Source organism: Lepidothrix coronata, unplaced genomic scaffold (genome assembly GCF_001604755.1).
Source record: "Lepidothrix coronata isolate B3197 unplaced genomic scaffold, Lepidothrix_coronata-1.0 Scaffold222, whole genome shotgun sequence".
Classification (NCBI taxonomy): Eukaryota; Metazoa; Chordata; class Aves; order Passeriformes; family Pipridae; genus Lepidothrix; species Lepidothrix coronata.
In genome coordinates, this window is record NW_016690402.1 from 917,637 (window position 1) to 935,816 (window position 18,180).

General features: G+C 33.4%; 1 protein-coding gene across 1 annotated transcript in view; it reads right to left on the reverse strand.

Moving 5' to 3' along the window:
* The window catches only part of SNTG2 (syntrophin gamma 2), a 146,806-nt gene that overhangs the window by 10,030 nt on the left and 118,596 nt on the right, over positions 1 to 18,180 (reverse strand). The window contains exons 13-15 of the mRNA XM_017833827.1: positions 16,114 to 16,185; positions 11,864 to 12,073; positions 445 to 537 (exon numbers count right to left, since the gene is read on the reverse strand). Of these exons, the coding sequence (XP_017689316.1) occupies positions 445 to 537; positions 11,864 to 12,073; positions 16,114 to 16,185 (375 nt within the window). The remainder of the gene's footprint in view (positions 1 to 444; positions 538 to 11,863; positions 12,074 to 16,113; positions 16,186 to 18,180) is intronic.

Genomic DNA, 18,180 nt, shown 5'->3' on the forward strand with positions numbered 1-18,180 from the left:
CTTTGTTCTGTTTATTTTAGACATGGCCTAAATTTCTTATGATAGAAGAAGAATTAATCCTATTTTATATCTGTAGCTTCAAAACAAACAGAATCAGGTGACATTTCATTTCTTTCATGATTTGTAATCTTTTACTAATCTTGAAGTTTCTTCATTACAACAAACCAAGTTCTCTGCTAAATAACCCTCTTTTGCTTTTATTGTTTGAAAAGGAAACTACTTTTTTATATCTTTCTCCAAAATTTATCTTTACATGCTAAGGCACAACTATAATTGCCCCTTTCAAGTCCCAAACTGACCACATTTCAGTAGTGCTAAATAAATAAATGGAACAGTATATGTGAGGAATAAAGAGTGGACATCTACATAAAAAAATGCAATAACTGATAACTTCAATAACAGTAAAATAATACCAAGGTTTTTTTCCTCTTCTTTTCCTCTTACCTTTGTTTTACTGTCAAAACAGGTAAATCCTAGAGCAAAGTCGACTGTGAAACACAGAGTATCCCCTTGCCAACTACACATGTATGTTTTAGACTGGAAAAAAAAAAGTATGATTTTTAAGAGAACAACCATCATTGTAATTTACCATATAAAAAATATTTTATGCAGAGGTTTTTTTTGTATGCGAAGACACTCAACCGGCAACACTGGTACTGCTTTATATTACTACATAAATACTATATTCTTGAAAACCATACCTTACAAAATGCAACACAGAACAAATAAAGCCAAACCTGACTATTTCAAACTTTTGGCAAACTGCTTAGACCAGAGTTATTAATGACTTCTGACATCACTTCCAGCAAATATGCAGGCAACAGTGCCTAAGTGTTTTGTCATTGCAACCTAATTAGGAAAAAACATTCTGTCTACTTGACCTCTCCATCTGATTTAAACTTTGTAGACAATCTTTCTATTTAAAAACGTATTTTCATTTGTAAACTCTGGTGACATGCCAGCACAGCACTATGTAAATGTTAGTTAATGCAATTTGATAATAAGAATAGCTATCACTCTTTAGTTAGCACTGATACTTGCTAGGCAGTGCTCTATATACACCAACTCCATGATCACCTTTCAGGTTAGAAAGAAAAAATTCTATTTCATTAACAAAACCAGAAGTTCTGTTTAAACTTCTGAATAAGTCTTAAGGTAAAAAGTCAGTTAACTCTTTCTGTGTATTTTTAAATCTTGCTGTCTTAGGTATATAATAGATTCTGAAAAGACATGAAAAAGTTTCTGCTGCTGATGTAATATGAAACAGCTTGATGACATTCACCACTGACAGCTAATACCAAAAAGCCCTTTGCCTTCAGCCTGAGTAGACATCTGTCCCCGGGCTTTCCTTATCAGTCATTTTTAAGACTATACCTTTGTGCCTTATGAAATCTTTGATTTTTTTTTGTTTGTTTGTTTGTTTCTTCCAAGGCAGTTTTACTTTACTCTCATTGCTATCTCATAAACCTCAATGCTGCCTCATGCTTAAACCTTTGTTGACATGAAAGTTTTACATCTGGATAGTTTTATTAAATTAAAAAAAATTGACACAAGAATGGCCTAGAAGAGACTGAAAGCATTAATGTAATTGCTTAAACTGAAAATTGTAATTTTAATTATTTTTTAAAGATTTTTAATAAAACCTAAAACTTCTGCATGATTGTAAAGGTTTCCTCATTCCAGTACTAATAAAAATACTTAGAGTTATAGTAAAATAAGCATTTCTGAGTTACAGATATGACATTTTATAAAGGATTTTGAAAGGGTTGGGAGTGAAATTAATTAATTGGTGCAGATTAGTATTATAATCATCTCCACAATGATGGAGACATATAACATTTCTGAATAAATAATTTTGCTAATTGGTGTTCTAAGATCATATTATTTGGCATTTAAAAATATTTCAGTGATTGATATTCAATTAGAATGACATTTACATATCCTTACATTTTATTCAGTAATTATAAGGTGGCATTAAGCAGCAGTCATAACTTGTTATCCATTATTTCCCAAATGTTCTAAAATGAACTATGCACAAATAATTAGCCTGGAGTACTTTAAAAATATTCAGTATTGGCAAATAATGGAACTGGTTTGGAAATTTTTCACAAATACTAGACACAAACAGAATATGCTGCATTTTCACTGTGATAAACATTACATATAGATGTGTTTTTTACCTACAAAACACACTCAATAGTGTTTTCTTTACAATAGAATTGCATTTCACCATGTAAATTTAAAAGCCTCCTTATGTCACTTCCTTCAGTTACTTTGAACAGGTTCTTGGACAGCTCTGTGATAAAGACCCTCATCTCTACTCATTAACACTAGGACAGAGCACTATTCCTTTTCATTTCTGCCTTTGGAATAAGCTTCCCATACACTTGCAATTGTGTGATCACCCTTGGCTATCTACAACAATTGTTTACACAAAAATTTAACATCAGAAGTCTAGGCTTAGCTGTCTTTCAGTGAATGTTGCAAAAAAAAAAATAGCACTGCATATTAGCCAGCTTGAGAAGTCACAGTTTAGACAACAGAGAGGAAAAGAATAGGCCTCATACTGCAACAGCTAAGAAAATTGTAGTTTATGTCCTAAATCAATATTTTCTGAGCAATGTGTAATGATTTGTGGAATAATTATATTTGTAATAAAAGACAATTACAAAGCTTTTACCTGTCTAATTGTTCAGGTATCAGTGTCTCACTTTTAACTCATGAAAAGATCATTAAGGTGATAATATTGTTTTCCAGAGACACCTCACCCCTTTTACATGTAAAATAACACAGTTCAGGAGAACACACTTTTGTTTGTTCAGTAAAAACAGCACCTACTTCATATATAATAAAACAGCCATCATCGTCTGGTTTTTATCCTTTTTTTATAGTTAGCTATCAATGAATATAGATACAATGAATATACAACAACAGTGCATGCATTTAGCATATTTAAATTAGTGATGAAGTCCAAACCCTTAAAAGTTAATGTCAAAGCTCTTTTGAGCTATTTGAGATTTACCTGTTATTTTTTAATGTAAAATATTAAATAATTTGATGTCAGCCATATGAAGATCAGAAATAAGAGACTAAAAATCCCAAACAGAACAACTTGAAATACCCCAAACTGAGCACTTTTCCCTCTTAAAGGAGTTGACTTTTCCACAAAGTCCATGATCTCTTTAAGTGTTATGAAAGTGAAATGTATACAGATGAGGAGAGTGGAATTCTAATGAGCTAAACGTATATGAAGCAATTTCTTTGTCACTCTCTATTAAACTGAAGATTAACGTAATAATTGACTCTAATTGTAAGAGTTTTCCCTAGAAATAAATTACTGGTCAACATTTCAATCATATTAACAAAAGACTTCAGGGCTGCCAATTTGAATAGAAAAAAATTAATAATTTTTTAATTAATTAATAATTAGTTTTAAAGTTAATTTTTTTCAGTCTTTCTGTCAGTCCTAGTATATGTATAAAATTGAATTTTGTAGTACTTGTCAGAGGAACTTTAATGCCTGAAAGACAGAACGACCTAAACTATGTGCTCTTTTATGCTGCATTAGAAATAAAACAATGCACATCAGCATTTAAAACACAGTGACAGTGAGGGAAAAAAAAATTATCAACAGCGGACAGTTTGGAACACAGATTCTTGCATTAAGACTTTGTACAGCTTTTTACAGTTTTTTATAAGCTATTAAGTCAGCAGTGACAGGAGTAAGGTGTATTAATGCATCGAATGTATTTACCATTCAGTTTGGTAAAAGCCTTAATATGGGACCAGCTAGGTCAAGAAAAAGCCTTTTTGAAAATTTGAATTTCAGCATAAAAAAACATCTAAGTAGAACGTGGAGATGAAGATAAGAGCAACTAGAGTTATTATGGTTGTATTGAGAAATATATCTCAGCCCACATACAGAGAGTTTACTAGGAGGCCAAATTAAAACCCATAATTCTGAACACAGCCTGCAAAATCTTCTACAACAGTCTTTTGCATAGAATTACTTGTGCTAAGCAGAACTGCTTTTTAAACTCTTTAAAACCACAAAATATTTGAATTAAAAATGCATATGCTTTGGCTTTCTGATACTTAAAAAACCTCTGTTATTTTAGGATAAAATATTTTATATCACCTTTTAAGTAAAACTTTCGGGAGACATTTACAAAGTACATTAAAAGCCTACTCACTCTGAATCTGCATTACATATGAGAAAATGAAACAACAATGGAATCTGACATTCATTAAAAGCAGAAGAGTGTCCAGAAATTTCATCCAGAACACACTTCCAAAGCTCAAGTGCATTCCTGTTCCAGATAACTGTGAAAAAGGAACAGTGAAACAATGTCTTTGAGAGTGATCAAATGAATATCACCTTGACTTAAAAAACATGGCAGATCCACTCATTGGCCCATACCTTTATGGAATTCATCATGTCACAATTAAAAGGTTACAGAGATGTTATAATTATGTATAGATACAAATAAAACCACTTTATTGAAACAAACCAGATCTGATTAAAAATCTTTTACATTCCTCCAAGTCCTGCTGTTGCTGCAGTCAAAGGAATTGCATCTTAATGCCCTAAAATGACTCTTTTTTTAAAATACTTTGCTCGATATTAGTACAAAAAAGTACATTCTCTTGTAAATGATAGTGCTGTAATCTGATGATTTCAAGAAGACATTATAGTTTTGTTTTTTAAAACTGATGAACATTTGTGGTTCAGCATACATGTATGCAAGAGACACTGTGGCATTAAAAGTAAGATTTTTAAAGTACTCAAATAACAGCTCATTATATTTTCATTATAATTTTCAAAGAAAGCTTCCATTATTTCAGTAGAAGTGGGTCCAGCTCAGTGTTTTTAGAAAATAATGCCTATTCTTAATATATCTGCGTTTTAAATGCTGGCTTTCTCAGAATATTGCTAAGTTCAAAACTTTGCCTTTAGTGCATCTACTGAAATAACTACCTGATCTAATCTATTTGTAATTTTTAATTCGTAATGCTCATGACACTAACTGCAGCTAACTGCAAAAATGGTTTGCTTAGTTGAGCTCACCTTGGACAGCCTGCCTTTTCAGGAACATTCAGCATCACTGAGATTAGGCATTAAACCACCATTCCAGAGAGGCAAAGGCTACATGCACCTGTGGGCTGAAGCAAATTTTCCTCCATAGGGAATTGTGTTCCTACAGAAAGACTGAGGTCAACTTGTAGGTTCAGCTATTGCTTGGCAAGACAAGCAGATAATGCAGATGTGGATGCCTACTCTTGGCCATGGCAATCTCTCTGTGATATGAACTGATGGCTACTGTAAATCTGACAGAAGAAGGAAGACTTGCTACCTCCTCTGCTGAACATGCAGACTATGGCTTAAATTTATTGTAGGAAAAGGCAGTGAGATAAATAGAGGAAAGAGGACAAAATCTAAGGGCAGCAGCTTAGCAATGATTATCTCCTAGGAGGCAAAATTTAAAATGTGTGTTCTTTAGCCCTGGCTTAGGAAGAGATTGTGCTTCTTCATCTCTGTGTTTGAGCAATGGCTTCATGGTTTTTTAGCAACTCATTTTTCCACAATGAAAACCAAGATTCAACAGTGACTTGAATGTTAACAGTTTCCTACCCGTAGATTGTCCCAAGTATATTTTCACATACCCGAGGCAGATTCTCAATGGCAATCACAGTAATCAGGCTGGCACTATTTGTTTTACTAGAACCAGAGGAACTCTACTGGTTTACTTCAGCAAAGACAATGACTTTGTTTTGATACAGTTTGTTATTATATAATGAAGTTTTTTTCTTCTCCGGTGATTTATAAATTCTGGAATTTCACTGTCGAAAAGGGATTTTAATCAGAAATACCAACAAGAGACATTCCTGAGTAAAAAATTCAGTTTTGAATCAATGATGCTTCAATGGGATTTTGTTTTTCCGCCTGATTCTTTTAAAGGAATCTAATAAAGGTGGAGAGTAATAGGGAATGCCAACTTTTAGAAACATAAAATCAAATATAAAAAAATCTAGATATTACTCTACAGGTAATATTACTGTATAAATTTGGAATCCCATGACAGTAACTTCTTGACAGATTTAAAAGAATCATAGAATGGTCTGGGTTCTAAACCACCTGCCATGGGCAGGGACACCTTCCACTAGACCAGGTTGCTCAGGGTTTCATCCAACCTGGCCTTGAACACTTTCAGAGATGGGGCATCCACAACTGCTCTGTGCAACCTGTTCTAATGCCTCACCACCCTCACAGGAGAGAATTCATTCCTAATATGTAATCTAAGCCTGCACTCTTTCAATAGAATTTTTTCGTAATTTAAAAATATATTACTATTTTTAGAAATAATGGTCAACTTTTTATATTAATCATGTTTAATATACAGAATATAGAAACAAGTTTGATTTCAATAGCTTTGTAAATGGTAAATTCTCTTTTTAAAAAAAATTTGTAATAGGTGCACTGCTTGATTTTCATCTGTTATCTGCATTGTTAAATTATTAGTAATTTAACAATTGCGAATGTATTTACAATTAATCTGTATAGCTCTCAGTATCGTTCTTTGTGTTGGAGAATGGTGGGTTTTTTACATCACTGTGAAAATTAATTAGAATCTAACAGCATTTCTAAAGATGACCAGTTAGATTGGAATTGGAATAAGCTTTCTGTACATAATGAAAACAATCTAAAATTTAATTGTGTAATTAAACTGAGTGCTTCTTGTAACGAACTGGTGAGTATCTTTTAACGACACTATAAATCCAACCTAATCCAAATGCTATTTAATATCTCACCTGAATGCAATGAGGATATTCCGTTTTCTTATATGTTTGCTTCAGAAATTAGTTCTGAAATTAGCGTATTTCCATTCCTACATGTAATTCTGTTTCATATGTGCTTTTTAATCATCACAGAATAAAAAAGTAAGATAGCATTGCCAACTGTATTTAATATTTTTGCATTTTAAATATATTATTTGCAGGTCACAAGGTTTACACTGTGATCAACCAATCCTGTTTTACTCGTCTTCTCAGTTCACCATGAAGAATTGATAGATTCATAAGCTAGAAATGACAATTAGTTCTTATTCAGACTGCCCAATTTCTGTTAGATTTTTGTTAATTTAAGTGGACTTCTTTTACGCAGTCTGAGGGTGATTTAGACTATTGTTTCTAGAGAACTATATAATTCCCAAAGATGCCTAGAAAAAATGAGTGTGTTTGTTTTGATGGCAGAGTTACTGAGACAGCCGAAGTGTCCTGAGCATCTCAGAAATCAGGTAGTCTGAAGACTTAGGTAAAATGAGATAGAAAGAAAAGCAGAAAGAAAACTAATCTCTGACCAAGTCCCAATGAGGACATGGTCCCTAAGATCTATTCTGATTATATCTAACCTGAGTTGTAGTAGGACCAATTCAAAATGACACTGAAAAATGACTACAGAACACATTTTGTGTAATTTTCCAGGAAGGAGACCCAGGAACTGAACTTCTTTTTAGGCTGCCTGGATCTGAATATCACAAACACTTCGCTTTTCTCGAGATCCAAAATCTTCAATTGAACTTTTACCTTTCATGCTAAAAAAATAGTTTCAGGTGGGGCTAATTCCACACTTACATGCAGTTTGGCCACTGTGCAAGGAATGCAAGGAATATGCATTCCTGACCAGCACATGTCACTATTAACATTCTTAGTGGCTTGTTGAATGCTCAACTTTAAGCAAATACAAAGGTACATTGCTAAAATATGCATTGATATTCGGTTGCACAAAAAAATTGTTTAGAAGCCATTTGAACTTTTATGGAAAGGATTTTCCCATTTGGCTCCTAATTTTGAAATAATGAGGAATTTGTTGTTATCTCCAGTGGACAAAGAATAAACATGCAAATACATAAATTAATTTTGGCTCTTTCTGGAGCTGCTCAAGATATTCTACTACAGTGATATTCATAGAATATAGTCAACTAAATGAGAAAAAATACTGGTTTCCTTGAAAGGTTATTGAAATTAGTTAAAAATAGTCTATTAACTTATGTTTTGAATTAGTTCTAGTGAATCCTTTCAGAGGATTTTTAACAATCAATAACATGGTAGATTCCTCGGGTATTTCATATAGGTCAGCCCAGAAAACACACAGTGTATAGAGGGAAATGTAAAGTCTGGGGAAGGAAGATGGTGAACTAAGTATACTGTAAGGTATGTCACTCTCATGTGCAACATTCATTATTTTTTTTTGTTTTATTTTATTTTATTTGTAAGGTATATTCTTCACTGGGGGAATCTATATCATTCCAGGAACATGAATTTTACTGCTAACATTTCTTTTAGCACAATACCTTCATATCCCTGACCTCACCAAATATAGATTATAATTTTATTATTTCCAGCGTTTATTTGTCTGTCAAGATCAGCCCTTAAACCACAGAAAAAATCGGAAGGAAGTTCACTAGAAGTACTTACCTTTAAGCAGAGAAAACAACCAGGCAGCGAAACTCCTTGAATATTCTGTTATAATTGAGTGGAATCCAACCTATTTTAATTCTTGGATTAACTCATATTAAACAACATTTTTTTTGTTCAAGCAAAGCAAATGGCTTCATGACACTAGGTTATTTAACTGTATGAAGACTGGAAAAAACTTGTAGCATCTGTATCACAGCTGGAAGTATGATGGGAAAACTTTCTTTTGTGTTAGAATTGCAAGTGAGTAGAGTATGTAACCATGTCTCATCACTATATACCAACTGCAGGTATTTTGGAAATGCTGTGGTAGATGAGTTTCCATGCATTTTTTTTCAGTCTCCTTAGAGTTCTTCCATTTATGAAGCAGATTGCTCTTTGTCTTCTTCCAGCCGTGTAACTAAGCTTAAATGCAAAAGGTTTCAAGATGCCAAAATTGCTGGTTTTTCTGCAGCTGACAGTGAAACATATCACTGTCACTCTTTTCTCTGTCCACTGCCAGATAATATATCCTCCTCCATCCTCCTGTTGAACAGAACTGATCCAAATCATCCCTTTGAGATGTTTCTGCATTAATTTAACAATCACATAAGACTCAGGTGAGTCAACATAATTTCCTTTTGAAAGAACAGTCTGAGGTAAGGGAAGAATACTGATTAAGAAATTTAAAAAAGATAACATTGAAAAAACATGGAATAAAATCCCACAGTATTGACAAGACCAACCAAAACAATCAAAGAATTTGTAAGACCTCTGGCAAATGTGCTAGCTTTTTATTTTTGAAGATTGTCTACACTGTAAAAAACTTGGAAAAAAAAAAGAACATAAATTACTTAATCTGAGCGTCATTTACTGGTCCTGCACTCCTTCGGATGTTCCAGATGAGACAAATATTCTTGCCAGGATTTGTGGGAGAAGATTTATCTTCAAGTTATGATTCAGAGGACTTCACTGCCTATCTTCCTCCATTGCAATACTGACTTTTATTACCAGCCTCATGGAAATACTTTTTACAGTACTTTTTCTCCCTTTCAACTGCCTTTCTGTCATATTTCTATTGCATTTTTATTGCCCCCATCTGTCCAAGTTACGCCATCAGCAACTACAATAGTTCTTCTAGTAAAAAAATACATATATTTCTAGCACACGGATTTAACATGTGTTTTCTTGCTATCATTGCTCTAAATCGACTAATTTCACCAGGGTCACTGAATTTCACAGTTTCTTAGAATAGGGCTTTAAGATAGCTGAGAGGGGAATAGTATTGTGAGGGGGGTTTCTTCCTGCTTTATTGTATTCTTTCTGTCATCTAATGCTGCTGCCATCTTCAGAAGAAAAGTATAACAAAAGCCCACACAACACGGGCAGCTAGAATTCAAAAGGACCACTGCACCTTAAAATTTCTTTTCATAAACTGTATAAGGATGGAATCTTCTTAGAAATATAACTCTTATTATAGAAACACCAAATACAAAGGATATGAACAGGATAAGGTTAGCAACAACTCATAGGCACGATCCTAACACCAGTAAACAGAACCAAGCCACATTTAAATAAGACTGGCTGAAATGACACAGTGCAATCTAACACCTGCCATGAATCTTGCCCAATCATTTATGAATAAAAAAGAATTTCCAAAATTCTCCAAAAGAAAGAACTTTAATGGACAATTTAACATACTAACAGACACCCTAACATATCTTCAGTTTTCCAGATACTGAAATGCCAGTTCTTTTTCTATGGCTTGAAATAATCTATATAATATTAAGTTGCACCTCATTCATGCTGCTTCTGACATACTTCTGAAAAGAAAGGTATTCACAGTGGCATTTATATTTTTATGGAAGAAAGAAAATAGTGGAGTCTAATAAAGAAGACTTTTCACTGCTGGAGAGTGACCGTAGCACTCTGCACCCTACTGACATAGTGGTTTACAGTAAAGTTGAATCTATCCAATTGTGTGAGAGAAAATTAAGATACGGAACACACGTACGGAGATTTAAACACTGTAATCAGGATTTTATTTGAACACCTCTCCTGGAGGTTTCAGGTAGGTTAAACCACAGCTGCAGGAAATAGTAACATCTTTTGAGTGAAATGAGTCTAGAAGACTGTTGGATTCAAATCACAAAAGATCATTCTACAAGCAAAGAATAATTCCTTAAGATTGTTACAATATAAAAGAATAAAAAGTTTTGAGATTTAACAGTGAATATTCCAAAATCTAACCAAATATAGAACCAGCTAATCTCCACCCTTGTTATACTTAATTTTAATTATATGTTATCTGCTTTTTATATGGATAATAAATAGGAGAATTGAATGATTGGACAAACAGTTGTATCATAATTTCTTGAAGAATTCATGTAAGAAAATATGAATACTCCATATGCATTATTAATCCTTCCCTGATGCCCAGTAATTTTTCAGGAAGAATCAATTTTTTTCCTGAAAAACTGCATCCCTTCTCAGAAGTGCAGGAGCAAGAGCATTACCATTAACAACTCTTCTTTTGTTACTCCATCAGTCTGAAGAGACAAATAGAATGGTTCTAAGCAAGTACCTTGTCAGAACCCGGAAACTTCATTAGAATCCCACTCGTGCTGGGACTCCTTGCTCCTTGCAAGCTGTGCTAATGCAATGCTGTGATCCAATGTTCTCAGTATTTCAAACATTTCTAAGAGGTTCCTGCAAACCTGAGCATACCAAATCAAATTTGCATTTGTGCTAAACTGTGTAAACATGTTGTTAATTGGAGAAGGCCTATAGTCTCAATCCATACACTCCCATACCTTCAGTTCACTTGAGAGTATGGATCTAGATTTACTAGCCGGTAGAAAGTGATAATTAGCTGTTTAATTTTGAGAATTTAAGACTATCACAAACTTTCCTTTGACTTTCATGTTGAGTGTTCAAACTCTTCCAGTGTTAACAAGGACAATCTCAATTCACAATTAACAATATAACAGCAAAATAGTTCTTCTTTCAAAAGAGAACAATTAGGTAAAACATAACATATTTACCTTACGTGAGAGGAAAATAAGCTTTCTGGAAGAAAATGTTCAAGGTGGACTAAATAAACTCCAGAGAATTTTCCAGTAGTAAAATTTATTCATTTTCAGTTTGTAATAATCAAGGTCAACTTACTACTTCCAATTTTTAAGCTGTCATAACATGCTCACTGACTGCTATTACATAGTCATTGACAAAAAAAATTGATACGATGATGAAGCTTTCAGAAGCCTTCAGTGTATTAAAATGTACTCAGATCCTTAGTCATGGAGGACATCAACCTAATGCAGTTATTAAACAGACAAATAACCTAAACATTTGTTATACTTATTTTACCAATGAAATGGCTCCAGGATTTAAATTATTCATTACTTACCCCGGTTCTTTGAACTTCCAAGAAAATTGCTCTTTGAAATGATTTCTCCCACACTGCCAATTCACTGCCCAGTTCTACATTGAAATAATGACTCTTGCCATGTCCAGCCATAACACTGAAACAATACAGCCTCTGGTCTTCAAGATCAAAGTCCTGATGAATACCTAAATACATGTTTGCTTGTAGCCAGCAATCATCAGCAAGCCAGAGCTGAAAGACATGTTGCAGTATGTGATTCTTCATCTGGCAGAAGCAAACAATTGAAGCAACACTCTCTTCTGTAAGTGATGCGTATGTTATGGTATAATGGCATTAATTACCTTGAAGAAATGGTCTAAGAATTAAGTAATAATGTCAAAGACAACTTCTCTCTTTGCTTCTTATTCACTCTACCCTGTATCACATATATCCAAGCTACTTCTGCAGTTCCAAAAATACTGTCAAAAATTACCTAAGCAATACATACAGAATTTAAAATTAATTTATACCAACATATTGTTTACAATGAAAAGGAAGGAAATCCCTGAACTCTTTGAATACAAACGGAGAGCTGTGTGCCAGCTCTACAGGAGACCATAATTCAGCCATTCTAATTGGGTTCCAATATGCTAAACCCCAAGGAATGAATGTAGTAATTTATCAAGTACCAAGGACTAACTAATTCTGGAAATGACAACATAAGCATGTCCCGTGATAGCCTCAATGCTGTTCTGTAACTACAAGGAGAACGAAGCGAAATCCTGCCATCACCTTCAAGATAAAGAAGAGAAACTTCACATTAAACTTTCATAATAAAAATATCTCTGTAACAGAATGTTTTGTAAATGAAAACAAATTCATATAAGAAACTTCCCTAATATTTCAAGACTTCATTGATTAGCATAAATATAGAGAAAAACAAAACTAAATAAAAAAGCTACTACTTACACATCTAGCTATTTTCACAGCCTAAATTTCCAAATTATACACATTTTTAAATTTCTGTTTATCAGATAGGGCCCTTTCCTATCTCATTTTCTTTATGATATCATGGGGCAGAAAGAACAAAATAATTAGCAATGAAAATTATATTATTTTCCAAAGTCACTCACAAAAAGAATTGTTTTTCTCTAACACTCCAGTTTAGGTTTGACTTGACTCTAGTCAAGCAGATCTGAGGTAGAAGCAGTCATGTTTGAACTGGATTTAGGTGTCTTTGAAAAGACTAGCATGCGGCTTTGTGCTGTACCCAAGTCCTAGAATCTTGTAGTCAGGATAAGCTGTATAAAGGTTTACAATTTAGTTTTCTACAACCTCTACTAACCTATCATTGCCTGTTGAGGCTAGTTGAAACTCTATGCACATGAAAATGAACAACTAAAATTTTAGCATCCAAGTGTAATTTAAAATATTCTGATACAGGTAAAATTAATGTTCAGGGGCTTGTGTCCCTCCTGTTCTATATGCACACTCAAGTATACTCATAGGGCAGCAGTGAAGATCCACTGTTTAGTAACAAAAAGCAGAGGAAAGAAATGCTCTGCTACCACACCCTCCTCTGTGTACTGCTCTCATATTCATAAACAGAATCAAAATACTCAGACTGGAACTGAAAATTTTGCTTGTGCTGGTGAATTACTGACTAACATAAAGCTGGCACATGCAATCTCATGTAATTTACTCAATTCTAGCCTGAGGAGCTATGGGTGTTTCATGGGGCACCATGGTATACAGCACTTTGTTGACGAAATTGGCCCTGCAGCTACCTGAGGAGAGAAGAGAATTGAGGAAACTCAGAGCTCTTTCACAACACTCCTTTGGACTGTGGAAAAGGAAGTTGAACAAAATATTGCATATGTTCTGTTGTTCAGGTGAAATGGAGTGACAGGTATTACATCTGCTTCACAGCTTACTGCAGCATATACTGCATATAGCTGGTAGACTATTATATTAATATTTTGTAATTTTTATCTGAAAATAACAGGCAATAAAAGAAAATAAAATGTTTTTAAGACAGTTGGCTTTTAAAAATATGTCTAATATTCTTGCCCTAGAAACAAGTTCCAATAAAGATGAATTATGAGGCAAGGTATAGGAATAAACATGTGTGATAAAAGATTTTACATTTTCAATTATCTGGTTTTTATCACCAAATGTCCACGAACATGCAAGATATATTATATATATGGGTTTTAATTCACATATTTGCATATGCATGTTTGTCTATGCAAACAGGTGTATTTATACAAATGTATACACACATACAAATCTAATATATATCGAACATTTTGTTTCAAAATATAAATTCCATATGGGGTTCTAATTTTCCACACTTAACTTTGTGACATAATAAACATAGATGAGAAGCTTACAGTTAGGTATGTAATAAGAGCACCTCTCCTTCAAATCTATCTTTCATAAGAAGAAACAATAGCATACTCTACCACAGTTCTGTGCTAATTCTAACCAGCTTCTGAAAATCCTTAAGACCCTCCCCAAACAGGAGTTTTTACAACATAACTCTATCTTTCATAGGCAATGCAGAAATCTTAATCCCTTAAGATTTTTTCCTATCTTTTTGGATTTGCTCAGTTTGTCTCACTGCCATTTATACCAAAGAATCAACATAAAAGAGGTTAAAGAGTTGAACTTGGGCTTTTGGACTTTAGTTAACATATTCATGAAGACTGGCAATTAAGCATTCATTTATTAAAATGTCAAGAACATTAAAGATTTGAATTTTTGATAGTTTATTTGCCCACTTCTTTTTCTTAATGAAAAAGTATCACAGAAGTTGCTTTAAGGACAGAATATCCTTGAAATTACCATAATATTCAAGAAAGGACTGAGTTTCAGCAGTAATATTTAAAGGAGAAAAAAACCAAAACCAAAACTCAAGCCACAGCAAAATCTTTTCAAAAGGCACACCGAGTTTACATTTCATTGGTGCCTGACATATTTATCAGCAAATAGTAAAATTTAAAAAATATTAAGGAGAATGAATAAATGATCTGGGGCAGAACCTCTGCCTTTTGTTGATGTCTCAGTGATGGGCAGGACCTGCAGTTGCCCACATAAACTCAGCTGTATGGCTGTGCTCCTGTGTCTTGCACTGTGGAGCTGAGGTCTAGTCCTGAACTCCAGGCCTGTTGTTTTTCCTGTTATGGCACTGACCAAAACCCTTCCTTCCTATGTCCTGAGTAACCGAATAACAAAATAAAAAAACAACACAAAGCAAAATAAACCAACCAACCAACCAAAAAAACCCACAACATCAAAACAAAACCAAACCCAACCACAAACCCCAAAACAAAACAAAAATCCCTCACCAAAACCATATGCACTTCTCCTTCAGTGCAGGATCTGGATAGGTAAAAGGGTAACAAGCTGCCTTTTCCACAGCATGAGTACATGGTCAAAAGAGAAAGGACAGCAGCCACTGAGAAGTAAAGCTGAGCTGTAATCTTTGAGTGAAACAGTATTTTATCTGAAACAATGAATTTTTATTTTTTCCCTGAAAATATGTTTGATTTTACTCTCCTAGACCAATAGGCTCTCATCTAGCATTATCTCACCTCCAAAGCAGTTTTTGATTAGCTGGTAGAAAACAAAATTAATCTATCTGTTGCAATTTATCAGAAAATATATTCTGCAACTCAATTATTTAATTTTTTTGCCCCAACTCCTTGCTTGGGACAAGCTAGACAGAAAACATGATTCTATCAAGTTGGGGGAAGAAAATTAATTCTATGGAATACAAATCCAACATGTTGCCCTTTGTAAGGCAAAACCTACTGTACTATTACTTACTGTAATACTTGCAAATTACAAACGATATAACAAGGACATAGTTTTATATTTTTAATTACTGAAATTAAATAAAGATATTTTTATATAGAACAAAAATTACAGCAAGAGCATTTTCCACCCTGTTTGCCCAAAAATCTGACTCACTAAGTAAAAATAGGCTTATGCTTGTTATGCTTAGCTGTGTGTCTTACTGATACTTCATACAATCAACTCTAATACTGGAAACTTTCTTCAATATGAAAGCATTTGAGTAACTTGCTCACCTGGAGCTTAATCCATTTTCCAAATGCTCTTATACTTGCACAGCTAATGTACTAGAGATTACAAACAGTTTTTATAAAAACAGATGAACTATTTGAATGTTAGTTACTCCTAGTTAAGATTTCCTTGAGCTTATCATCAACACGAAAAAGTGAGCTTTCTTTACTAAATAATACCACTGTAATCATTAGAAAACCTACCTTGTGAATTTTAAATAGAACCTCACAGAGGTTATAGGTTTTTTCAGCTCGTACCCAGTCTAGTGTGCTTACCTATAACATCAAAAGAAAATATTGTCAACACATTATTTATTCAAAAATCTTGTAGAGATGAAAAAAACTAAAAAGATTTCACCCATCATTATTCTACTGGATGCTTAAATACAGGCACATTGCTACACTTAATATCCAGCATTATAAAATACTGTCAAATACTATTCAATTTTTACAGAAACAGTAGTCTTAGTGTAATTAAATATACTAAAAAATTTAATTGCATTTTTTTCCAGTATTATGGAAAGCTCTTTGCAATCTCTGTGGTAAGTTACGTGAGCATATTTATTTTTCAGGATGCTAACACAGAGAATTCAGAGTTTCAAACACAAAGTCATTCAACGTCATGTCTCAATCTTAAAAAAATCTTGCAGCCAAGAGAACAAGACGTATTCCTAAATTCAGGTCCGAGTTTACATGCATTAGAGAGGCAAAAACTCAATATTTATACTAAAACTAGGACTATGTAACTGAAATATCTGAAATTAAGAACCATGTCAACCGTGTGCTTAATAATAAGAAAACACCTATTTTTTCTTTTCTTTTGATTTTATTGCTTAATCCTGTTGACATGACAGGTTGTTAAAATTTGACAGTAAGAATGACATTTAAAGTTTTTACCAAAATTCTACTTTGTGATACAATGTGATAATCTGTTTTCTTTAGAAAACAGTACCTAGCCTACTTAGTTCAAGAAAGCAAAAAAGAACTTATACACAGGAAAAATTCAAGGGGAATACACATTATTTTTGCTTATATATTTTAGAGCAAAATTCTAGCTCTTGGTGAATGCTAACTCAGGAATGGCTGCAGAGATATGTGAAGAATTTGACTAAGTTGTAACTCTGAGGTCTTTAGCATATGGAAATTACTGTTTTGGTAACTCTAATAGCAACTAGGATATTTTAAAATTCTAGAGCTGATACAGCTTTGTCCTGCTCCTGCCACCCACCCAAAAGAAAAAAGTGGAAAAATCAAATTAAAACTATTTAGGCAAAGCAAAATTTTGTTGTAAAACATCTGGCTTATGTGGATGAAACTTAACTAGGAAAAACCTATGAAATTCAATAACAGATTCTTTTTCTCTGTGTTCAGAATAGCACATAGTTCACCCATAAAACCCAATATTGTTCCTGATGATTTGCATGGAGATCAGCATGTTTTGGTTTTTTAAAATTTATTTTAAAGTTTAATTTTCAGGTTTTTTTTCAAATCTAAGCCATTAAACTGAATTGTAACAAAATGACGAGAATCTAAACCACAACTTAATCTGCTGTTTATGAATTTGGCTTTAGTGACACAGGCTATAACCTAAAAACTCTTGAGATTTGAATGTACTTTCATTTGCCCATATAATTTGTTTTGATTCCTGAAGATTAATTTAAACTGTTGAGATTCTTTGCTGCTATTAATGATGGACAATGATGACACTACTGTGCCATTAAATTCACTCTGAATACCTCAGACTTCTTCCTATTATCCTGTGCATCTCTTTGATCTTTTGATGCTGTGTAACCTCTTATGACTTTTTCAGAAAAGATAGCTAGTGATGATAATAACTGTATATAAACCAAGATTCTGTTTTACTGTGTATGTCAGAGAAAGGCTGCCACACTTAAAGAGTGAAACAGTCTAAATATCATTGCAAGGTGATCAGAACACAAATGACATGTTGAGAGGAATTTGAAGGAGGTAAAACAAATGTACCACAAAGGAATAGTAGAATCTAAAGAGACAGTAGAGTAGAATCTAAGGAGACATTACTCATAGTTTTATCAGAACTATCATAGTATGTCTAAGTCTAAAATGTTATTATTATAGACTGCATTGCTTTTTAAAAAAATCATGAATAATCATATACTTCTAGTCAAGGAGAAAAGCTGGAAATAATCCGAAAAGTTCATGAAAAGGGCACTATCCTTCATTTGATTGAAAGAATGTTTCAGTTTATTGTAGGTTATCCATCATCACATATTTAGTACCTGGGTTAAAAGT